This window comes from Rattus rattus, chromosome 11 (assembly GCF_011064425.1).
Source record: "Rattus rattus isolate New Zealand chromosome 11, Rrattus_CSIRO_v1, whole genome shotgun sequence".
NCBI classification, from domain to species: Eukaryota; Metazoa; Chordata; class Mammalia; order Rodentia; family Muridae; genus Rattus; species Rattus rattus.
The window spans coordinates 22,166,270-22,191,141 of NC_046164.1; the positions used below are offsets into that span (position 1 = coordinate 22,166,270).

Below are 24,872 nucleotides of genomic sequence, written 5' to 3' on the forward strand. Positions count from 1 at the left end.
TAAGAAGAGGTCATGACAGGTAAGGGAGCAAGAAGTAAAAACAAGGAGGAGCCCTCCAGGAACAAAACAATAACAATGACAGAGCACCAAAGTGACGGTCCTTAAATGTCATGTGATCTGCATTGTACTAGTCATCAAAAGTGGGGGGGTTTCCAGGAAAGAGACTAGATGGTGCCCTGCTATGAGCATACACTATGGGATGTGACTGGAGCCCCAAAACAAAATGTTAAGAGATGGGGCTAGAGAAGGAATTTAAGCAGATTGTAAAGAACCTTTCACCATATCAAGAAATTTGGACTTTATTCTAAAAGCGATGAGGAAGGATGGAAGGATTTTATAATAGGAATGGCATAATGTAATTCGGGCGACAGCAACCATAAATGCACTGCGGAGATTCAGGGTCAACACTAGAAACCCATTAGAAAGGCTGTCAGAGTTCAGCCAGGCGAAGTAGACACTCAGGCAGTGCCAGAGAGGAGGGCAGTGCCAGAGAGGAATTACCAGAAACTGACAAAACTTAATGACTGGAATAGAAGGGCTCAGAGTAACCCTGTGTGTAGAATGCGGTTAGAACATGAAGTCATTTGAGACAAAGAATGCAGAGTGAGGGATAACATGTAGTGCGGGGAAGGGGAAGGAGAATAACTTTCCCAAAATTGCTTGGCACTTTAAATCTTAAATCCTCTCACTATTAAGAAGAAAAAATGGGAAAACTTACCAGCATGTTGAAATCCAAAGCAAAAGAATGATTCTAGTCAGGGAGAATGCAAAAGTCCTAGAGACGGACTGTGGAAACCACTGAAGTTCAGTGGCCATTACCATCCTAGTCAAGTGAGAGTTACTAGGTCTCAATCCTATGACTGAGAAGGAGGAAGTGTTATGTCATCAGGTGCTACACAGATAAGGAGGAGACTCTGGTGGGTTAGCCTGGTGGTTCTTGAAGTGTAGGATCAATATTGCCTGGGAACTTTTTGAAATACAAATAATAATGAGACTTCATGTCAGAACTCTGAGATGGGCCCTAGAAACGTGTGATTTAATCAGCCCTCCATGGATCTGGGGGCCTGCTTAGATTTGAGAGCCCTGTCCAGGCTGAGCAGAGGTAATGGAGGAGCAAATATGATTGAGTTGGGCTACAGTGCCCTGGGTAATGTCAACAGGTACTTGGCCTCTGAGCTCTGAGCCGTGTTTTTCTTTCTTAAAATGATAATACTAAGTTGCAATATGTAACACTTACTCTGTTTCCCCCCACCACCCCATTCACCTTTGGTAAATGTCAATATGAATATGATACAATGTATTTAGATGATTGTCATTACTCCCTTCTACTCCTCAAGGAACACATATGCACAGGCATAGGCTCACCGGCCAGCACAGGTGAGGTAGAGGGAGAGGGATAAAGGGAGAGGGGATGAGGGAGGGAGGGAGACCCTCATGGACATTCTACTGTGTTCCACATAGCTGTAGAAAACTGACTGTGCCTCCCTCACTGGCTGTCACCTGCCTAAAGCCCCTTAGCTAAGGAGAGGGCCTCATGAGCCTCTCCTTTCATGCATGCTGGAGTATTGACCGGCTTGAGCTTGAGCTTGTGCAGGTCTTGTGCGGGCAGCCACAGATGTGTTAGCTCATGAGGGCAAAGGCCCTGCCGTGTCCACAACTCTATTTTGTGACAGCCTTCCCTCAGCTCTGGCTTTCATAATGTCTCTGGGCCCCTTCCACAGTGTTCCTGAGTCATGGGGAGGGTGTAATAAATTTCCCAGGAAGAGGGAAGAGTGTGTGTGTGTGTGTGTGTGTGTGTGTGTGTGTGTGTGTGTGTGTGTGTGTGTGTGTGTGTGTGTTATAGATTTCCCAGTTAGGAGTACTTGTAAGTTCTAGGGGTTTGGATTTGGGTTTTGGTGATAAACGTGAAAGATAAAATTACACAATTACCAAGTAGAATTCCGAAGTTAAATTCTGTATGTTTTACATACAGAAAATATAGCAATTATTAAAATTGTCAAATGCCTATCAAGTAATTACTATTTTTAGAACTGAGACTAGGCATAATAACCTAGAGAATTTATACTTGCAAAATCATGCTTTCTCAATGATATAATGAGATTTTTATGTTAGACAAAGCACTTTGAGCCCTAGCTAGAAGGGATTCAGCTTCCAAGTATTAATTTTATTATAGTATCACCAACAGTAGACATTGTAAGAAATAATATGTATATTTATATTATTTATATATATTTGTAGTATATATTATATGTATATTTATAATATACATTATATGTATTATATATGTATAATTATAACATGCCACCCAAGTGATCTTTTTTTTTTTTCCAAGTGATCTTTTAAAAATTTTTTTAATTTATTATTCATATGTGAATTTGTATGTGTGTGATGGGGGAGGGGCACATTCTCCACAGTGTGCATGGGGAAGTCAGAGGACAACGTCATGAGGTGTGTTCTCTCCCACATTTACATAGGTTCCAGGGTTGGCACTCAGCTCATCAGACTTGCACATCAAGGACTTTACTCAGCCATCTCATCAACCCTGAAATGATCTTTTGTAAAACATTTTTTTTGCTCATGTGTGTGCAAACACACGTATGTGCTATGTATGTTTGTATGTATGCACATGTCTCTGCAGATGCACATGCATGAATGTGTGAATGCATACAGAGACCAGAGTCAACATCAATTGCCTTTCTCAACCACTTTCTACCTTTTTTGAGGATCTCTTACTGAATCAGGAGCTGGTCATTATGGCCAGTGAGCATCCACCTGTCTCCAGTCCAACCAGTGCTGATGTCACAGATGCAGGCCCTGGTCCCTTGCTTTTATGGGAGAAGTAGAGTTTTGAATTCAAGTTCATACATGTGAGCAGGCATTTTACCAGCTGAGCCATTCCCCAATCTCCCAAGTGATCGATCATTTTGCATGACTTTCCAAAGAAATCGGATAATCAAAAAGGAAGTGTTTGTGGTCACTTTGCTTTACTCTTTGGTGGAGTTCTACTGGAAACTGACTCAAATTCAAGAAGAAGAAGTGCTACAGCCACTGATGCTTCGGGGAAGACACCCTACCCTTTAGAGCCGACCAGGTTTTATGCACTGTGGCTAAGTCTCTTTCTGTGTGTTTGAGGGGACAGTTTTAGAGACACTCATGAGAAGCAAATGCAAGAGTCAAGAACCTACACAGCCAACATGCCTGTCTCTCTCTTCAAATGCTTTCATATTAATAGTGTGCCACTGTTTATGGCCGACAAGGCACTTGGAATTCATAAAAATGCAAGTGTATTAGAATTTATATTTTATAGTTTAGCCAATCATGATAATCTCCTGAACAATAGCAAACCTGCTACACTAATACTTGACTAATGCTGTTCTTGAATTAATTGCTTTATAATTTTTCTATTCTCACTTCTTTACTTAAATATAACAAACATCACTTTTAATAAACTACAGAACATACCAATATGTTAAGAAATATGTTTTACTTCATATTGCGGTTACTATAAGATCTCCTGAGACATTACTTCCTATATTTTATCTTGCATTTATTTTTATTTAGAAAGCACTTGTGTAATTATATCAGAACTAATACAAACAGTAACATTAATCTAAATAAGCCAACTCAATGCATATGCACTAATGACTTCTGTGGCGAGTTTATGTTTTGTGAGCACGGGGAGAAAAGCAGCCCAAGTCATGAGACTTGTGTCTCGCTGGGATTATTTTGCCTTTGGTTTATAATGCACGCTTACCAAATGCCACGGATTTTTTTTTATAACTTTTATTGGAAACTTTGGCTCTCTTCAGTTATCAAAGCCTGGACATACTCCCAGCATTATTAGCTATTAAAGAAATGCAAAATAAAGCCCACTTTCTCCTTACGCAGCCGATTAAAATGGGCATGGCGGTGAGTGTGTGTGGAAACAGAGACCTCGAAAGGTGCTAATAGAATGTTCGTATGGTACAGATGTTTTGAAATGATGTTTTGAGGTTTCTTTAAAGTTAAGGATAATTACACCTAGTTAATCTACCCAAGAGGAAACAAAAATAATATCTACACAGCTGTATGCTGTGCATACAACTTTAGCAGATTTGTTTATAGTTGTTCCACACAGGAAACGAACGAAACGTCCATCAATTACTGGATGGATACAGTGAAATTGAGCCAATCACTAGAATTGATTGGTAATAGTAATTCAGCAGCAAAGAAGCAAGACTGACACACGCTGCACCGTGGACAAACCTGAAGAATATGCTGAGTAGACCAAGCGAGGCGCAGAGAGCATGCTGGTTTTGTTTATACGAAATCCACAGGCAAGACAAATCTGTTTGAGTAGATTAGTGTCTGGGGCAGGAGATGGCATGGACGTGGCAGATCAGGAACAGGGCTCTGGGATCTGCCTCAGGTGAAAGAAATGCTCCTTTCCATTTGGTTAGTACACTTACTAAACATCATCTAACTGGACAGAGTCTGATGTGTATCCTACGATCAGACAGCAATGCATATATGCTGTGCTTTTAAGGACATACACCATGGACGGGGGAATTTTTCCCAAGAACTAACAGTTATCAGGGATCCTATCAAGGGAGTCATTACATCACTAGCTTAAATGGAAAAGGTTTATATGTTCTTATCAATAGATGTCTGAAAAATATTTGAGGAAAAATTGCTAACAGTTGTTAATTTGAACACTAAAGTTAGGGAGAGGAGGAAGCTTAAATAAAAATGGATCACATAGTGCATGCTATAGCCACCATTGTCCAGAATAGTTAGCACCAATCCCACCTAAGTCCAGCCAGAAGCGAATAGGTCCTACTTTATCCAGTTGTTTACCACTACATTGAAAGTTTGGGCAACAGAAAGCCGTAATCTGAAAGAGTTGATGTCCACCCAGGAAGAGATGCCAAACCATCCCTACTTGATGATGGGCGAATGCATGGCAGCTATCGCTGGGGCGAGTGGGAAGGACCAGGTTAATACGAGTTCCAATCACTGGGACATTTTTTTTTCTTCTCCAGCAAAACATTTTTAAAAGAAAAACTTTTTTAAAAAAGACCAAAAACTGTAATAAAATAGCAATAAAAATAATTACATATGTAAGAATAGATTTAATAAAATGAAGGCAAAGATAGTAAAGGAAGTCCTACAAGTGAGAAACCTCCTTGAACAGAAAGACCTGATATTCTCCATAACTAATAAAAGAACTTAGCACCATCCACACCAGAAAGCCAAGAGAATCAAGATAATGGGAGAGAACTAGATGACTCTGTCTTAAACCGACATGGAAAACTAAACCTCAGATATCCGAGAACACCGTGAAACTTGATGAGGGGAGACCGAAATATCAGATTTCTGAACACCAGTGCTGTGAAGGCACCAATATTCTGGTTGTGGCAGCCCTTGCCTGTCATCTCAGCAGAGGGAGCAGAGGCAGGAGAACTAGAAGTTCAGGGCCAGCCTGGGGCACATAAAAGTTCAAAGCCAGAATCTATGAGTTCCTACCTCAGAAACAACACCAACAGGGAAGGGGAGGGTGATGGGCACCTTTGTTCCCTGCACTCATGAAGCAGGGGCACTCATAAGCCGCGGTAGTGGCTGCTGCCTATGATTTCAGTACGTGAGATACTGAAGCAGGAGACTAGCCATGACTAGCCTACTTTACACCATGAATTCCAGGCCAACCAGGGCCACCTAGTAAGACCCTGTCTTGAAAATAAAATAAAATCCTAGAAATAAACAGATCAGCAGGACAAAGTAACAAGTCAAAAAATATATATCTCATACATCTTCATTGTACATACATTCTGCTCTCTTCTAGTTCCTGGCAGACATGGAAAACAATGCACTTTTCCGGGATGACATAGAATGTCAGAAACTCATCATGGAAGCGATGAAGTATCATTTATTACCTGAGAGGCGGCCCATGCTGCAGAGTCCTCGGACAAAGCCTCGGAAGTCAACTGTCGGAACATTATTTGCAGTCGGAGGAATGGATTCAACAAAGGGTATTGGAAAATCTCTGATCTAGAGGAACAGAGGGTGATACGTAATACTACCAAGAGGCCCTGTGGAGAAATGGCTGGTTGTGGGATAAGGACAGGAAAAGATGGGACCAGAAAGCACCTTAGTGCCAGAAATATTCAAGGAATGGTAAGGGCAGGCCAAAAGCTAGAGGAGACATCTTGTTGGGAGATTCCATTGAGTTTAAAGTAATTTGAGTGTCAAGTGAGTAGTTAATGTGACTGAAGATAACATTAAATCGTCTCCATGAGCTCACAGTGACACAAAGCTTCTTCTTTCCGCACAATGCCAACTGATAGAGAAAGGTGAGGTTAGGGAAAGTAACTATTTAGTCTGAGCTAGGGATCTCGCTCAGCGGGACACTTCACTCGTATGACGCGCTGGGTTCAATCCCCAGTGCTGCAGCAAGAAAAGAAAAAAAATTAAAGAAAGAAAGATTAACCATTTGGCAGCCACCAACACACAGCATCTCTGAGTTGAAAGTCAGAAGTTCACGGAGAAGTTGTGACAGTCAGAGATTCAGGTTGTGGAGCACTTGGTTGTAACTGTCTTGGTTGTTACAAAAGGTAAAGCGCTGTCTTTACAAGCACTGAGAACTGATGCACGACCTCAACTGAGAGACCTAGGCTGGCATTGCCAGGGGTGAGACCAAGCAGCAAGTGCTCTGACAGGACCGCTATCCAGAAGTCACTTGAGTCATGGGGAAAGCACAGGTCCAACCCAGGAGACGTTCTACAGGATACAGCCTCTGTTCTACAGACTGTCTGTAATATTAAAGATGCTGAGGCCAGAAGATAAATTTCAGAGCATAGACGTAGGAGCTAGAGACTGGACTCAGCAGTTAAGGAGCGGTGCTACTGCAGGGACCAGAGTTCAGACAGTTCACAACTACCTGTAACTCCAGCTCCAGGGGACCTGAGATCTTCTGCCTGAAGGCATCTACACAAGTGTGCGTGTGTATACACAAAGAGAGACACATACATGCATATGTACGTGCACACAAACATGCATGCATACGTGCACAGATATATACATACATGCACACATGCATCCATATATACATACGCATAATTTTAAAAAGTAAAGAAAAAGATCAGACTTCATTCCAAATTATGGAACACAAAGAAGAATGTCAACTATTGTATTGTCTTGTTTTTGTTGTTGTTTAGTTTTGTTCTCTTGTTTCGCCATGCAGGTCATGATTGAAATTGATAAGAAAATGCTAAAAGCACTGTAAATGTGAATTTTCCAGGTCTCGATGGTTGTATTATGACTCTAAAAAATAATGGTTTGCAGAGAGATCTGAGGAAAATCTGCTGAAATATTTAGGGCTACAGGGTTACCATTTCTTTGACTTTTTACTCTAATTAAGAAAAAAGACATACATACATACATACATACATACATACATACATACATACAAACAAACGAACGTTAAACACAAGTGTTTGGGGTACAAACCTGGTTATAGTGGCTGGCAGATCTTTGTACCATCCTGACAACAGTGGTTACTAGAGGTTGAAGCTCATGCGGGGCTGTTATAGGCTCTGGGTTCTTATGGACCTCTCTGTGTACTTGATCTTTGCCCATCCTCCTAGAGGAGGTGCCTGCAGCCCTGACAGAAGCTCTCTGACTTGCCTATGCTTCTCAGTCTCAGCTTCTCATGGTCCTGCTCTCAGCCCTGTTCCAGCCCCACTGGCCAACTTGGCTCATCTAATGTGACCCTAGGCATGCAGTGCCTGTGGAAGCCAGAAGAGGGCAGTAGATCCTGCACCCTCCCTACCCTTCCATTACAAACTGCTATGAGTCACCCCGTGGGTGCTAGGAATTAAACCTAGGTGCTCTTAACCACTGTGCCTCCCCAACTCCTGCCACCCCAACACACCCACAAACTTACATTTATTTATTGTTTTAGATTTTTAAATTTTGAGTTTTCAGTATATGACAAAATCCTACACAAAACCAAAAGAAAGTTTGAAAATTCATCTATGAAGAAATTTTTTTCTTGATGGAAGACGATTTTTATTTTATTTTAATTTATTTGGTAGAAGATTTTAAGGTGATGGTTGGAGTGAAGAATCAAATGCATACAATCTTGATAATTTACACATGAATATAATCTAAGTATACAAATAAAATATTATTGCCAAATATTATAAAGAAAGAATTTGCAAAGTAAAAACTACTTTTAACCAACTAATATTTAGAAGGGATTTTGTTTAGTGCTGTGAGAATACAAAAATGGAATGAGACTTGGTGTCAATCTCAAAAACCTTAGTGGGGCTGGGATTTAGCTCAGTGGTAGAGCGCTTACCTAGGAAGCGGCAAGGCCCTGGGTTGGTCCCCAGCTCAAAAAAAAAAAAAAAAAAAAAAAAAAAAAACCTTAGAATGTGTAGGGCCAGTCAGTAAGTATAAGAAAATACAGTATCCGCGTGTGGAACCAGACGTTCCGGTTTTAGGTCATCAGCAGTAGGAGCTCTGAAGGTCTGGTGTTTCAAGCCTGAGGAGTAAGTGTTCACTGTGACTGGAGTCCTTTATAAAGCTAGAACAGGCTGATAAATTATCAGCTTAGAGAGGAAAAAGACTCAAGCTCGACATAATTGGGAGTTAGATTTTTTTTTTTTTTTTAGAATGATGCTTTCTTTTACCTTTTCTTAAATCTCCACTGTCCCACATCTTAAAGAGAGCAAGAGTTCTGGAATTTTCCATGGTAAACCCCTTGGGTAGTAACTCCCTTCACTTCCCACAGCACGGCTCCGGGGTGACCTTTGTCCTTCCTCCTTGCCATGGCTGGTGCCTCCTCCCCTGTGTGGAGTCAGCCCCACCCCACCCTGTTGTTACCGTTCTTTCCTCCAGAACCTCACGAAATAATTGTCTCCTTTATCTCCTGGGTCACCGGTTTCCTCCCCCTGGACCCTTCCATTGACTTCTATAAACAACCCAACAATCCAGATCTGAAAAGGGAGACAGCCTGGCTCGGCCTGTCCCAGAACCCTGTCTACACTGGCTGGACTCCTCAGAATAATCCCTGCTGCCCCCTCCCTGCACTTCTTCCTCACCACATCTCAGCCACTCAGATAAGGCGTCCTCCCAAAAATCCTCCGCGGAGCCAGTTCCTGTGCTTTCTACTTCCTGTGCAGTTGATACTGTTATCGGACTGATGCTGTAAACCTTTGTACCTCTGACTTCCATGATACTCCGCTGCCCTGCACTTCCTCCCACTGCTGAATGTCTTCCTGGCCTCTTTGAACAAAGAACATTTCCTGCTGGATGGTTTAATGCTGAGGCCTGGAGAATGATGGGAGAAGAGGTCACCGGGTAGGCAAGGGCCACACTGCAGGTGCTTCATAAGATGGAATAAAAGTGTTGCTATCGATTCAGATCCCCAGAAACCATACAGAGCTAGCACACTCGTGCAATCCCACTGCTGTGGAGGCAGACAGGTGGGTTCCTAGAGCCCCCTCTCCAGCCAGCCTAACCAAAACAGTGAGTTCCAGGTTCAGAGAGACCCCTCTGAAAAACCAAGTGGAGAACGACAAAGAAAAACACCACACACACACACACACACACACACACACACACACACACACTCACACACACACACACACACACCACACAAGATAAATCCTACTTCTGTGTCTGTAACATGGCTGTGGTGGAGCTTGTAGTCTCATAACTCTCTTTGTCCCTGTTAAGGAGCAACAAGCATCGAGAAGTATGACCTCCGTACCAATATGTGGACTCCTGTGGCAAACATGAACGGGAGGCGGCTACAGTTCGGTGTCGCAGTGTTAGATGACAAGCTGTACGTGGTCGGAGGGCGAGATGGGCTGAAGACTTTGAACACCGTAGAGTGCTACAACCCCAAAACAAAAACCTGGAGTGTGATGCCGCCTATGTCCACACACAGGCACGGGCTAGGTAAGTGTATCTGCACACCTACTTAGAAGCCATGCGTCAGGATGCCACTGCGTCGTTCCCATCTGCACCAGGCAGGAGACCTGTGAGGGGTTCAGTCAGCATCACTTGCCAAGCATCCCTCATACCTGAGAGGCAGAAAGCAGAGCAGGAGCAGGTGCATAAATGGAACTCCATAAGGGAAATCATCGGATCCACAGGAATCAGGGAAGCACGCCGGTCTGACCAGCCATGTTCTTGACGTTACACTTTGTATTAGCAATTGACATAGGTAGCCCAATTAAATGCTCGCTAAAACCATCATTTTATATTATATGAAAAGCAATAATGATAAAGTGTGTGTGTGTGTGTGTGTGTGTGTGTGTGTGTGTGTGTGTGTGTATGTCTATTATGGTTTTTAAGCAGAAATGACTGAATTCACACACATCCCCAAACCAAACATGCAGGCATTTCTTTTCATTCTATTTTTTTTACATATATGGGTGTTTACCTGAATGCATATACGGACACCATTCATATGCGATGCAGGGTAATGGGAACCCAGAAGCTAGAGTTACAAATGCTTGTTGGCTGCCATCTGCTTTTAATAGGTAAATTGTATACATCTGATCTTACAAGATGAACTTAATTAGGAAGTTTTTAAATTTCTTCATGCGTGGGAATTACATGAAGATTTCATTTAGGAAGGACTTTCCCTGCTAAACTGTATTTTCAGATCCACCATTCAAGAAGTTGGACTTGGGGGGTTGGGGATTTAGCTCAGTGGTAGAGCACTTGCCTAGCAAGTGCAAGGCCCTGGGTTCGGTCCCCAGCTCCGAAAAAAAAAAGAGAAGAAAAAAAAAAAAGAAGTTGGACTAAGTGAGCCCTTCTTTTAGGCCTTTGATGAATGATAGTTTGTATATGTGAAATTGGATATATTTTGTAAAATGGGTAATATATGCAAATTTAAATATGTGTAAGTATATTTTGCGTGTGTTTGTGTGTACGAGTCTTCAGTAGCCAGTACTATTGGTGCATGCATGCACACACACACACACACACACACATATAAAACAAGTGAAATAATATGCTAGTTTGGGTCACATGTGAGCGGTGGCTCTTTTATCCAACTTGGCCAAGATTCCTAGGTTTGAATTAGAGGTGTTTTGGCCGCCATCGTGTCATACCTCTTCTTAAGATCTTCTGCTTGGGGACTGGAGAGATGGCTCAGCGGTTAAGAGCACTGACTGCTCTTCCAGAGGTCCTCAGTTCAGTTCCTAGTGACCACACAGTGACTCACAGTGGGATCTGATGCCCTCTTCTGGTGTATCTGAAAACAGCTACAGTGTACTCACATAAATAAAACAAATAAATACATCTTTTTAGAAATCGCTCTACTTAACCGGATGTGGTGGTTCACACCTGTAATTCCAGCACTTGGGAAGCACAGGAGGGAGGACCATGAGTTTGAGGGAAACAAGAAATCCTTGGCTGACTCCATCCCGTTCAGAATGAAATCTGAAGGAAGCCCTTCTGAGGGATAAAGTCAGAGAATGTTATTCCCGACTCCCTCGTCTCCCGTCCTCTCCCCTCCGATTACCTGCTCAGTCGAACGCGGTTGCTGTGCCGTCTCCTGCTCTGTGCACGGTCTCTGATGGCGCCCGTGCTTCTCCTAGCGACTGTCACACAGGTGTCCTGGCTCCCTCTGCCCTCCCTTACATTGTCCCGTGGTTTAAGTTGGTACACGCCTGATGTCTTTCACATCTGTGTCCTGTAAGACAGTACAGACCCACAAGGGCGTGTTGTGTGGAGGGCCTCCTGAGTAGAAACAGTATAAACCTAAGAGACCTTTGCTGGCTCTGTTCCTTGATGATGATACCAATAAACACAAGGCCGTGGTCTCAGACTCAGCCACGGTAAATCCCAGGATTCCAAAGTCCTGGGGGGAAAAGGAAAGATTGGAAGCCTGAGGACTGAAGGTTTTGGAAATGGCGGTACGTGCATAATAACTTTCCCCTGTTGAACCTCAGAATACTAGTTTTCAGGAAGAGAATCGCAGTGCTGGTTCAGCCCCATCTACCTCAGGAAAGCCCTGAGGGAGACAGGAGCCATCCTATTTGTGACTGGTCACGATTGCATGTTTCAGACTTATTGCACTTACATTTTGATTAAATCCGAGCTTTGAGCAGATTTAAGTCCTTCTCTCTTCCTGGTCCACTGGTAGGTGTGGCGGTACTGGAAGGCCCCATGTACGCAGTCGGAGGGCACGACGGCTGGAGCTATCTGAATACTGTGGAGCGATGGGACCCCCAGGCCCGCCAGTGGAATTTTGTTGCCACTATGTCCACTCCCAGGAGCACAGTTGGTGTGGCAGTACTGAGTGGAAAGTAAGTTCTATTTCAGTCCCAATAAACCAGATTTATTTATTATCACTAGAGTTCTTTGCGTGGAGTTAACGAAGCCTTTCCTCTAACCCCTGTCCGTAACACCCCTCACTGCACGTAGCTAAGGGACTGCACAATGCTGCTTTGGAGTGGATACGTTTAATATAAACACCCAATATTAATTGAACAGCAACCATCTGGTGGTTTAAACACCTTCGAAGTTATGTGCTCTTTTTAAAGTACTACAGTGGGCTGGAAGATGTTTGCAGTTAAAGCGGTTGCTGAATAAAAGTGAGGAGCACAGTCAGGTCCTAAAACCCATGCAAACGCCAGATGAATATGGCTGCCCGCCTGTCATTCCAGCCTGCAAAGGCAGAGACAGGGCACCACCAGGGCAAGCCACCTAGCAAGGCTAGCCTTATTCAGGAGCTCTGGGTTTGATTGAGTGTCCTGCCTTGCTGGAAAAGGTATAGGGCAATGGAGGACGATATGTAACATCAACCTTAGGCTCGACATGTGCACACATGCACGTGTATGTGTACCCCCAAACCCACATACCCACATACATACAAAGTATGTATATGCGCATATATGAAAATGGAAACATTGATACATAAATTTAAAAATTAAAGGTATTGTGCTCTCTCGGTGCCTCCCTAACGATCCTGTCCATCATTTTCACTGAGTCATCCTTACTTTTGTTTCTTCTTTCTTTCTTAGCTTGGTAGACTGGTGACCCCAGAATGGATTTAAGAAAACACATTTGCTTACCCTTTGTCTGCTGTAAATGTACGGATTTGTACGGGGTCCTCACTCACAGTTCTCAATTGTGTGAGGATAAAGTACAAACCTTCTCACCCTTTCTTCCACCATAAAATAAACCCCCAGATGATTTATAATTAATGTCTTTGTTTCATGGCGTTCGTGTCATCACAGATAGAGGGAGGAGGGAAGGTTGAATTATGACATACGAAAAAAAAGATGGTGGGTAGAGTTACCACACATCCTTAATTCCAGAGGCAGAGGCAGAACTCTGAGTTTAAAGCAAGGCTGGTCTATGGAATGGGTTCTAAGGCAGCCGAGGCTACATAGTAAGACCCTGGCTCAGAAAAACAAAACAAGGAATATAATTTCTGCCTAAGCTCTTGCTTCCTCGGGGCCACGTGCTAAGTCCTTTGCATTAGTGTTGTAAGGGCCTAATGGGCACAGACGTGGAAATCACTTTAGATGACTACTGCAGGTGTCGTTTCGTTGGCAGCATATCTTCTTTCTTAGTGCCGTCAGCGTGCTGCATCACCAATGACACTTTAGTCAGTGGCTGTCACAGCAATAGCTGCTTGTGGTAAGTCTGAGCCCAGCACTGCCTTCTCTGTCACCACATTTGTTCCTTCTTACAGACTTTATGCAGTTGGTGGCCGCGATGGGAGTTCCTGCCTCAAGTCAGTAGAATGCTTTGACCCTCATACCAATAAATGGACACTGTGTGCCCAGATGTCAAAAAGGAGAGGCGGTGTAGGAGTCACGACCTGGAATGGACTGCTGTATGCCATCGGTGGGCACGATGCTCCCACATCCAACTTGACTTCCAGGCTCTCGGACTGTGTGGAGAGGTAACTTCCTGTGTAGGAAAGCTAAGAGCAAACAAACAAACAAACAGTTTCACACACTTCCAACGTCATAAGACTAGTGAGCACCGGTCAGCATGGTCTCCACACAGTTCTGAGAACACCGGATTGTCTTCTCTGGCTGTCTCTCTACCTGTCTCCCAACCGCACACTTGGATTCCCGTCTCCTCATACGTTACCTTGGGAGTGAGCCTGAGGTGCACCCACTGGGACAAGCATTTGTCTTGTGCTGGGTTCTACCTTACCAGAAACGTAAATAAGCTGAGATCTCAGAAAGAACGAGTCAGGGCTGGGAAGCCAAGTTAGAAGTGCGAAGGGTGGGGACAGAGCTGCGCCATTCTGATATACAATGAAATATTAGAAGGCGATAAAGAAAAGTTAGAAGTTCTTATGAGTCCTAAAGGCCTAAGCAAGTCATATATGCTAGTCATAAAAACTCAGCTTTTAGGCCTAGTAGACAACTTAACAGTGAGGATTTGGCCAGCCAGTCAAGTATTCACACATTTTCTGTTTAGTTTAAGACAGAAATGAATGCATTTTACAGAAAGAATCACTAGAATCATGCGTGAACGCTCCAAAACAGAAATATATATGTATGGTTCACCTGAGATATGAAGGGCACCTGTGTGGCCAGAGAGCCAGAGAGCTGGAGAGGAAGTGGTCTGGGTAGAGCAGGTCACACGGAGTGCTAGAGAGGAGATGGTGTGGGAGGAGCAGGTTGCACAGAGCGCTGGGGCAGCGGCAAGGATTTTAGATCTGAAAGAAGAATATGAAATCAGTGGGTACCAAAACACGAGAATGGTCCAGTTGTTTAAGGTTGGAGTGCTTACTTAGAGAAGTAACTGTAAATTACAAGGTGGTCAGACCTGATCTAGGCTCAGATGATACTCAGAAGTCTCTATTAACAAGCAGGCCTGGTGTTGCTGCCGCGTCTCCTCTGTAGTGGGAGAAGGTAATCACAACCCCGCTCGTGCTATGGTCCAGGAAGGAAATCCAGGAGTCTTTAGTGTGATTCATTACACCAAGAAAAGACAGATGTTGACATAAGAAACGTCGGAAGCAATATGGCCTGTTAGCATGATGTCTATCTACCCTTTAAACCACACCATTGAGCAATTCTAGTTTTAAAAGAGCAAGAAAGAGCGGACAGCTACCATAACTGAGAGTTTAGGTCATCTCACACAGCTTAATATACTGCTTTGCCCACATTTTCACTGAGGACACCAAAGCCTTGAAGCAGGTTGTATGTGTCGACCTCTAAAGTGTGCTGTACCTACTAAATGAATCTTTAACACCGTAAGTTTGGTGTTTTTAGGAAAATGCTGATCTTTTTTTCTCTAAAATGTGTACAACATATTTATGTCAGAGATCAGACAGAAGCTAGACTTGCAAGACAAATGTTTGTGCCCCAAATATTTCAAGAGCAATGTCAGCTCGAGTTGTAAACTTGTCTTTCAGATATGATCCCAAAACAGACATGTGGACTGCAGTGGCATCCATGAGCATTAGCCGAGATGCGGTGGGCGTGTGTTTACTTGGTGACAAGCTGTATGCTGTTGGGGGTTATGACGGACAGACCTACCTGAACATAGTGGAGGCTTATGACCCCCAGACCAATGAATGGACCCAGGTACGCTGCTTCGTTTCTCCTCGCCTCACCTCTCTCTTCTCCTGGAAACATCTTTCCATAAGACCCTCTCAACTTCATCCAGCACTGACATGCCTCACTCAAATGTGGGGGCCAAGAGACAACTCAGCTATTGAGAGAGCACTTGCTGCTCTTGCAGAGGACAGAAGTTTGGTTGTCAGCACTTGCATGGAGGCTCACAACATCTTCTAGTTCCAGGGGATCCGATGCCCTCTTCTGGACTCTATAGACACTGCACACACATGCACATACACACATGCAGGCAAGACACTGCACACACATGCACATACACACGTGCAGGCAAACAGTCATACACATAAATAAAAACAAACTAGTATTTTTAGTGAGATAAAGTTGCCTCTTGACTAAATATTTTAAAAAAACAAGATGCACTGTCTGATTTTATACCAAAATCCAAATTCCTCCTAGCTAACCACATCTCTTTCTGGAAAGGCCTATCTGCGGGAAGATCAATGGTGGCAGAAATATTAGGCAGCTGGTCACGCTGTGTCTGAGGTTAGGAAGTATAGAATAATAAATATTGGTGCCCTGTCATAGACAGACAGAGACACTGGATCTGGCATGGGCTTTTTAGTCCTCAGAGCCTGACTCCTAATGACACACTTCCTCCATCAAGAGCACACCTCCTGATTCTTCCAGTTTTTCAATTAGGGACCAAGCATGCAAATCTGTGAGCCTATGGGGACCATTCTCATTCAACCACCACAGTGCCCCACTTCCTCCCTTCTTAATTCAACCCAGGACCCCGCCCTCACTCAAGGTGGGTCTCGGGAAACGCCCTCATGGACACAAGCAGAGGGGTTTCCCTGACTCTAAAATCAGTGAAAGTCACAATGAAGACTAACTGCTAACACCCTAGGGAAAGGACGGCAGTAAGAGTGTGCACAGGGAGCTTACGGTTAAAGAGAGCATAGACTAACAGATTTCAGTCACGAGACCTCAGTCTATTTCTTCAGTGGATGAGATGACTCAACGGAAGGTGGAAGAGTGTTTATCTCACAGATGCTCAGAGAAAGATCACTGACCCAAATCATAGCCAAGCAAATTAAAGCAAGCTTTTCCCCATTAATTTATTTTAAAGATTTGCTTATTTATTATATATAAGTACACTGTCTCTGTCTTAGACACACCAGAAGAGGGCATCGGATCCCATTACAGATGGTTGTGAGCCACCATGTGGTTGCTGGGAATTGAACTCAGGACCTCAGGAAGAGCAATCAGTGCTCCTAACCACTGAGCCATCTCTGCAGCCCTTTTTCCCATTAATCCATTTATTCACTTTACATCCCAGTATCAGCCCCCACTCTCCTTCCAGTCCCTCACACACACAGCTCCTCTCTCCCCTTTTTCTCTGAGAAGCGGGAGCGCCCCTCCCCAGGTATCACTCCGAAGTGCTTATCAAGTTACTGCAGGACTAAGCACATTCTCTCACTGAGGCCAGACAAGGCAGCACAGTTAGGGGTGTGGGACCCACAGGCAGGAACAGAGCCAGGTACAGCCCCCTCTTCAGCATGAATGAAGACCAAGCTGCACATCTGCTACATATGTAAGGGGCGACTAGGTCCAGCCTGAAAGCAAGCTTTTTTATTCGGGTACATGGGCTGTCTCTCCCTAATACAGGATTCAAAAGATCAGCCTTGGACATGGGGAAGATGGGGGTTTTTATAGCTCAGGAGTAGGGGGTCTCCAAATGAATCTGGCAGGCAAGTGGGGGGTGGGGGGTTAGAGAAGCAGAACATAAGCAGAACAAGTTGGAAACAGCTCCTAAAGCAAAGGCGTGACTGTGAAATAGTTAACCAGGTGGTCATAACAGTCTCCTGAAACAAAGGCACAGTTGTCACTTCCTGGAACAGACAGTAAAGAACCATAGGTGGTTAAGGTTATAGGTGGGGCATAGCCCAATCCATGAGACACAGAGGTTTAATCCTAAACAGGCAGGAGCCTAGGCTGCCTTTACTATAAGCCAGTAATCTGTAAGCACACAGCTATCTTGTTTGGATGCCACTACTATGGTTGCCCTTTTAGGCACCTAGAAATGTGAGCTTACACTGGCAGTACCTGGAAAGTAGCTGCTTTCGCCATCCTGTGTTAATAATGGATAAAAAGGCATTCGTAGAGGAGCTGAAGTAAGATGGAAAAGTCTGGAGCCACTGATACCCCACGGCCAGCACTGTCCCAGAGCAGGAAGTGGTTGCCTTCCTTTTACTAAGCTACCCTGTCTACGTGGTTGTCCTGTCACTCGCCTGTTCTCACAGCACACCTAGGTGCATCTTCCTCCACACCCCACTCCTATGTCTCTTGTCCATTTTCAGGTTGCACCGCTGTGCCTAGGAAGAGCTGGAGCGTGTGTTGTGACTGTGAAGATATGACGTCCTACTTCATCCTCTGCAGAGAGATGCTCTCTCTCTCTCTAATAGACAGTCCTCCCATGGGTTTGTTTTTTAGTGAACGTGCAGTGCCACATCACTAGGCACAAAGTGCCTCATTTGAATGAAGATGTTGAAACGATGGGGATACACCAGGACGGGATACTTCATTTCTCCATACATTAGAGCCACAGCTGGAGGACTGGGAACATACCTTCTTGGTATACAATATGAACACAAGTGCACTGCCCCCAGAACCACCCAGCACCAACTGGAGTCACATTGTCCAGAGTTATCACAGTACAAGCGTACAATAATATTTTATTGTACATCTAAAACATTTTATAAGTTTGTCATACATGAGCTTCCATACTTTTTATCGTTTAATCAAACTACTATTTTAATGACATACTAAAGACTATGCTAGCTAGCTTTTTCAGGTACAAATGATTATGTATGATAGTTAGGAATTTTATTACTAAAATTGGTATAACCCAAGAATAAAGAAAAACACATAAGGCATTAAAAATAAGACTGACCAAATAAAGACTTGACTGGATCTCTGGGTCCTACTTAAATAGCCATTCCATTCCATCTAGATCCATCAAGACCTGCGATAGGATAGCACTGAGATTAAAGCAGGGTGCTTACAATAAGATATGCAAGTTTGTGTAGAGAAAGTAAATGCTATATGCTCTCTGATGTTCTCCCACCTAACTAGTATTTAATTATGGGGGTTTATTTTCTTTTATATTGCAAACTTTTATTTGATTTTGCCCTTTTGATACTGACACAATTGTTAGGCTGTTCCTGTGTTCTGTCTGCTGCCTTGTTCCAAACATGCGGACACAGTTAGGAACCCATTGTACTTCTTTGTAATCAAAAACCTGGGAGGTAGCGGGGGACATGTTAACTGAATATTTGAAAAATAAGTTTAAAGCATTTGTTACTCCAAATTTTGTACATTTGTAAACTCTAATTACACACGTGAATGTTAATAGTGTCTGGATTGTTTATTGTTTGTAAAATGCCCAGGGCAGCAATATTGTATGAAATTCCCCTTTAAGAGAAAAGTCATTACCTTAATATAAAAATTGATATAAACTAAAGTCCCGTCTTTCAAAGTACAATGTTATTTTATGGTTAATACATTCTTATCTTATATTAAGGTAGCCTTTATTTAATTGCTTTCTTTAAAAATTGAAGCACAGTCCCTCTTTATTGAACTGACTTTTTTTGGTTTGGGTTTTGCCCTTTGAGGCAGGGTCTCACTGTGTAGCCCTGGCTTGCCTAAAACTCACTAAGTGGACCAGATTGCCTCTTGAGTGCTGGGATAAAAAGCATGCAGCTCCATGGCCAGCTGATTCCTTAACATTTAAGGAAAAGTTTGTTTAAATCTCTCATAGAATTGTGTGTGTGTGTGTGTGTGTGTGTGTGTGTGTGTGTGTTGCTTTAGGAAAGGGAATGCATAAAGCATTAAGTCAATAATCATGACATTCCTGAGAAAAACAATGGCATCCTCTATGGAGATAGAAGAAAGAGGAGAAAAATGATTACTTTTATTAATTTTTAAAGCATTTATTAACATACAGTAGCCTTCGTGATAAAGAGAAAGAAAGGGAGGGAGGGAGGGGAAGAGAGAGAGAGAGAGAGAGAGAGAGAGAGAGAGAGAGAGAGAGAGAGAGAGAGAGAGAGATGAAAGTTCCCTTAACCTGGTAAGAGGCTTTTCTGAAGCCCACAGCTGACAGCACAGTGAATGAGAGAGAGAGAGAAAGAGACCTTCACCCTGTAATCCTCTGGTGCCGTTCAATACTGAACTAGAGTTGTAATCAAAAAAAGTAGGGGTCTGCGCTTGCGCGGGCGCGGGCTCGCTCGCCGGCCGACCTGTGGGCCGGCGCCAGGGGTCATGGGAAATGCACTTATCATTGACTTCAGAAGAGAGAAGGCTAACGATGGAAAACACTTGGAAAGTGACCAGAAAGCTGTCCTCGGTGCCAGGCCCAGTTGATGTCACAGGCTAAGTCTTCCCCAGAGAGGAGCGGCTGGAAGCACCATGATGGGATCAAAGCTCATGACAAGAGGCCTCCGATGTTGACCTCATCAAACCAGGACTTGTCACCTCACCTCGCTGACATGGGGCAAATAAAGCATTACTTCTGTGGCTGCTGCGCCGCTTTCACCAACGTGGCCATCACGTACCCGGTTCAGAAGATCCTCTTCCGGCAGCAGCTGTACGGCATCAAAACCCGGGACGCCATCCTGCAGTTGAGGAAGGATGGGTTCCGCAACTTGTACCGGGGAATCCTCCCCCCACTGATGCAGAAGACGACAACGCTGGCGCTTATGTTTGGTCTGTATGAGGACCTGTCGCGCCTGCTCCGCAAGCACGTGAGCAACGCTCCTGAGTTTGCCACCCGAAGTGTGGCTGCGCTGCTTGCCGGGACAACAGAAGCCATTCTCACTCCATTGGAAAGGGTTCAGACTTTGCTTCAGGACCACAAGCATCACGATAAGTTCACAAACACTTACCAGGCCTTCCGGGCGCTCAGATGCCATGGGGTTGCAGAGTATTACCGAGGCTTGGTGCCCATCCTTTTCCGAAATGGGTTCAGCAATGTCCTTTTTTTTGGCCTTCGAGGGCCCATTAAGGAGCATCTGCCTACTGCCACTACACAGAGTGCACATCTGGTCAACGACTTCATCTGTGGAGGTGTGCTCGGAGCCATGCTGGGCTTCTTAAGCTTCCCCGTTAATGTTGTAAAAGCTCGAATACAGTCTCAGATTGGTGGGCCGTTCCAGTCTCTCCCCGTGGTTTTCAAGACAATCTGGATAGAACGGGACAGGAAACTGATCAATCTTTTCAGAGGTGCACATCTGAATCACCACCGCTCGCTCATCTCCTGGGGAATAATCAATGCAACTTATGAGTTTTTGTTAAAGATTGTGTGATACCTGAGATGTTATTCTCAACTGAGTAGACCTAAGGAAAATGCAATTTGGCTTTGTTCCTAATTGGCTTAAATACAGGTAGTGTCATTAAGATCAAGCCCTAATTACGGACAAAGCCTTGACAAACAGTGCAGATTTCAGTGGGCAGGGGTCAGGGTTGGGGTTTGGTCATTTCTCCAGAGCCTCAGGCTGTTGCCTGGGAACCAGCCTGTACCTGATGGCCTTTCAGGGCAACTGTCTCATCCTCCCGGAAGGGTTGCTAGGCCTTCTGTGTGGAAACTGTGGCATCAGCAGCCAGAACACATGCTCCTGGCCCAGGGCTTCTCAGGCTCACTCTCACCTCATGTATTTTGTCTCTGCTCATAGGAGAGTCATCGTCATTAAACCCGAGCTCTGCATGGAGGACTGGAGCAGAGGTGGTGCTCAGTGCCATGGCTGTGGCTCCATGATGAATTGTTGGGGTTAGCTTTGAAATGACGCGCTGTTAAGATAGCCATTCTCCAAACTATTTCTGTTCAGTTTTGATAGAATTAAGCAGCTAGTGAAAGCTTCCATTTTACTGTTTAGCTTTGAACATTTTCTGTTTAATTCTGAATATGACTTTAAGCCCTTCCAGAATGTCCTTGTGCTGTTTTTACTGAATTCATTGCCAAAAGATCGGGTGCCCTAGTTAACACATTGTGTGCTTCACCGCTGTAAGCGGTTCACTGCAAGCTCTACTGTTCTGCTTGACTTGTTTGTGCTACTGGTGTGGACACAGCCGACCAGTGGGTACACTGTCCCTTGTGAGTAGTAACTGTCATGTCTGTCCTGTTCTCTGGTACTAGACTTTAAAAAATAAACACTTCCATACAGTTTTTAAAAAAAAAAATTAGGAAAAGAGAAAGAAATAGGGAATTCAGATTTTAAATGAGGCTGGAGAGATGGCTCAGTGGTTAAGAGCACTGACTGCTCTTCCAGAGGTTCTGAGTTCAATTCCCAGCAACCACATGGTGGCTCATAACCATCTGTAAAGAGATCTGATGCCCTCTCTTGGTGTGTCTGGAGACAGCTACAGTGCACTTATATATAATAAATGAATCTTTAGGGGCTGGAGAGATGGATCACAACCATCTATAATGGGATCCATGCCCTCTTCTGGTGCGTCTGACAGCTACACTGTATCCATGTATACAAAATAAATAAAAGCAGGGAAGTAAAACTATATTAACTGATATTGTAATCCTACACTTTAAAAAGTCTAACGAACCCATGCACAAGCCCCCTAGGTAACTACAATTTCAGCAACATGGAGGATCTCACAAAGTCTGTAATGTTTCTATGCACTAACAAAAGGGAAGTGTGATCAGATGAAGGGAGCCACCGAGAACATGGGGAGGAGTCTGTGTAGATACACACATCCCTGAAGTAGCGGAGATGTAAACAAGCAAAGGTTCACAGGTCAGAAAGCAAGGGTTAAGGTGAGAGCAGCCCACCGTGCTAGTCAGCACACTCCCTACTGAGACCCTAAACAACTTTGCTAGCTTGGGAAAGTTAACCCTAAAATGCATATGGAATTACAAGAGACCCACAAGGACCAATAAAAGAAGCATCTTTAATAACAGGGAAATGAGATCAGACTCAGTTTTCTGATTTCCATTTATTTTTGCAAAGTTTCATTAGTCAAAGTTCGTAAGTAAACGTCCGGATCAATAGTATAGGATAAAGAGTCCAGAAGTGACTATAGAAAGTGCACCAGACTCACTAGTTTCCAGTAAGGATGCAAACCGCTTAGGAAAAATATGCACACAGAGAGGAAGAGAGCTCAGCCTTTCACACTGTGTGCAAAGTTAAAACAAGGTAGATCAAAAATCTAAATATCAGAATTGAAACCACAATCCTGAGAAGAAAACAGACACAGCCTTGGTGACCTCGACTTAGGGGTGGTTTCCTGGATATGACACTAAAACCATAAGTATACAGTAATTAGACATCACAGGCCAGGCTAGGCATGGGGTGTGTAAACCCAGTGCATAGGCAGGTGGATCTCTTGAGTTTGAGGTCAACCCAGTCTACATAGTGAGACTCTGTCCTGTATTAAAGAAATGAAGTGAAGGGGCTTGAGGTGGCTCAGTTGGTAAGGGTAAACTGTGAGTGTGATAAGGGGAAGGCGCCAGACACAAGAGGCTGTCTGTGCACTGGATGAGGTATCCAAGATAGACAAAATCATACAGAAAGCAGACCTGTGATCATCAGAGACTGCGGGAGACGATAGATTATGGCTGCCTGATGAGTAAGGGGTTTCCTTTGCGGATGAATGTTCTGGAACTACTTTCTGGTGGTAGTTTTACATGGTCAGGGCGTGAAGTGGCACTGGTAGTAAACTTTGTCTTACCATAACTCTTAAAAGCTTTATTAGAGAGCTGGGCATATCTACCATTAATCCCAGCAGTTGGAAGGCTCGAGGTTCGTGAGTTCAAGGTCCACCCCGTCTGCATAGTGAGTTCTAGGACAGCCAGGGATATACCATGAGTCCCTATCTGAAACATAAATTAACAACAGGATTTATTAAAGATACTATATTTTTCTTGAAATGGCATAACAATACACATTACTGAGATTAAAATTCTAAATTTATAAGCATCTCAAAGAGGATTTTTTAATTTCATTTTTAAATAAGTGAATTTTAGAATTCAGACAAGAAGAAAAGCTCTTTAGTCCAAAAGGGAATGAGGTGGAGGTTTGATTGGGAGCATCATGACAACTTGACAGTCACCTTCTGTCCCCTGCCCTGGGGTGACAATTTCCCCTGGGCTAATGAGGCTCAGTCAGGGGGAGACCAGCTTGGACTGAGGAGTGTGGGAAACTTTGCATATTTTGATTTGATTGCTTTACTTTGTGGATACTAAACTAGTTTTATTTTAACGTTTTATATTATTGTGTTAATATCACATGTTATAATATGTTTGTGTCCAAAACAATATGTATTCCGTCCAGGTCTGACTTGGTACAGAGTTACTCTCAGGACACTGCTTAAAAGCCAGTTGGATGACTTGGTATTTCTAGTTCTGCGTAAACTCTACTCAGCAAATTTCTATTTTCACTCTTCGTGAAGAGCAGTAATGTGTGTGGTATATGGGGTGTGTGTGTGTGTGTGTGTGTGTGGTATATGGTGTGTGTGTGTGTGTGTGTGTGGTATATGGTGTGTGTGTGTGTGTGTGTGGTATATGGTGTGTGTGTGTGTGTGTGTGTGGTATATGGTGTGTGTGTGTGTGTGTGTGTGTGTGTGTGGTATATGGTGTATGTGTGTGTGTGTGTGTGGTATGTGTGTGTTTGGTGTGTGTGGTTTGTGGTATATATGTATATGTAGTGTGTGTAGTTCATGGTGTGTGTGTGTGTGTGTGGTATGTGTGGTATGTATGTAGTATATGTATGTGGTATATATATATGTGTGCATGTGGTGTATGTGTGTGTGCAGTGTGAATATGGAATGTTGGTGTCTGTATGTGTGTATGTAGTGTATGTGTGTGTATGTTGTATGCCTGTGTGTGTAATATAATGTGTGAATATGTGTGTGTAGTATATGTAGTATGGTATGTATGTGCAGGTGCACATGTACACAAAGGTCAGAGGCTAATAGTCACTCTCTATCTTAGCCTCTCACTGAGCCTTGAGCTCAACAATTTATCTAGACCATGTGGCCAGCAAGCTCTGGGGACCCTCCTGCCTCACCCCTTCAGCAGGCTGCTGTGCCTGACTTCTCTTGTGGGTTCTGAACTCAGGTCCTCAGGTCTACATAGCAAGTGCTTCACTAACTGAGCCATCCCCAGCTGTAACTGCCACTTTCAAGGATAGTAAAAGATGACAGTAAGAATTCAACTAAGAAAAAAAAAAAAAAAGAATTCAACTAAGGAGAGACACACCCCACCCCATGTCACACAAATCTGGGAGGGAAAGACACCCAGAGACCGGCCTGCCA

The 24,872-nt window shown here is 43.7% G+C and overlaps 2 protein-coding genes across 4 annotated transcripts in view; both read left to right on the plus strand.

Annotated features, from left to right (window-relative positions):
• Klhl5 (kelch like family member 5) overlaps nt 1-19,089 on the plus strand; it is a 67,800-nt gene extending 48,711 nt beyond the window's left edge. For 2 of the 3 annotated variants that reach the window (XM_032916015.1, XM_032916014.1), the window contains exons 6-11: nt 5,822-6,008; nt 9,721-9,945; nt 12,146-12,308; nt 13,703-13,915; nt 15,389-15,560; nt 17,912-19,089. In XM_032916015.1, the coding sequence (XP_032771906.1) occupies nt 5,822-6,008; nt 9,721-9,945; nt 12,146-12,308; nt 13,703-13,915; nt 15,389-15,560; nt 17,912-17,968 (1,017 nt within the window). In that variant the 3' untranslated portion in view covers nt 17,969-19,089. Of the gene's footprint in view, nt 1-2,474; nt 2,970-5,821; nt 6,009-9,720; nt 9,946-12,145; nt 12,309-13,702; nt 13,916-15,388; nt 15,561-17,911 lie in introns of those variants that run through there. The other variant, XM_032916016.1, reaches the window with a different exon arrangement.
• A 752-nt stretch (nt 19,090-19,841) lies between these two features.
• LOC116912114 (solute carrier family 25 member 51-like) lies at nt 19,842-21,766 on the plus strand. The gene has a single exon (XM_032916018.1). It carries the CDS (start codon nt 19,973-19,975, stop codon nt 20,912-20,914), a length of 942 nt encoding a protein of 313 aa, XP_032771909.1. The 5' UTR covers nt 19,842-19,972; the 3' UTR covers nt 20,915-21,766.
• The last annotated feature ends 3,106 nt before the right edge of the window (nt 21,767-24,872 follow it).

Coding starts and splice junctions, on each gene's coding strand:
- LOC116912114 (XM_032916018.1), top strand. CDS start 19,973: ATGTCACAGGCTAAGTCTTCCCCAGAGAGGAGCGGCTGGAAGCACCAT.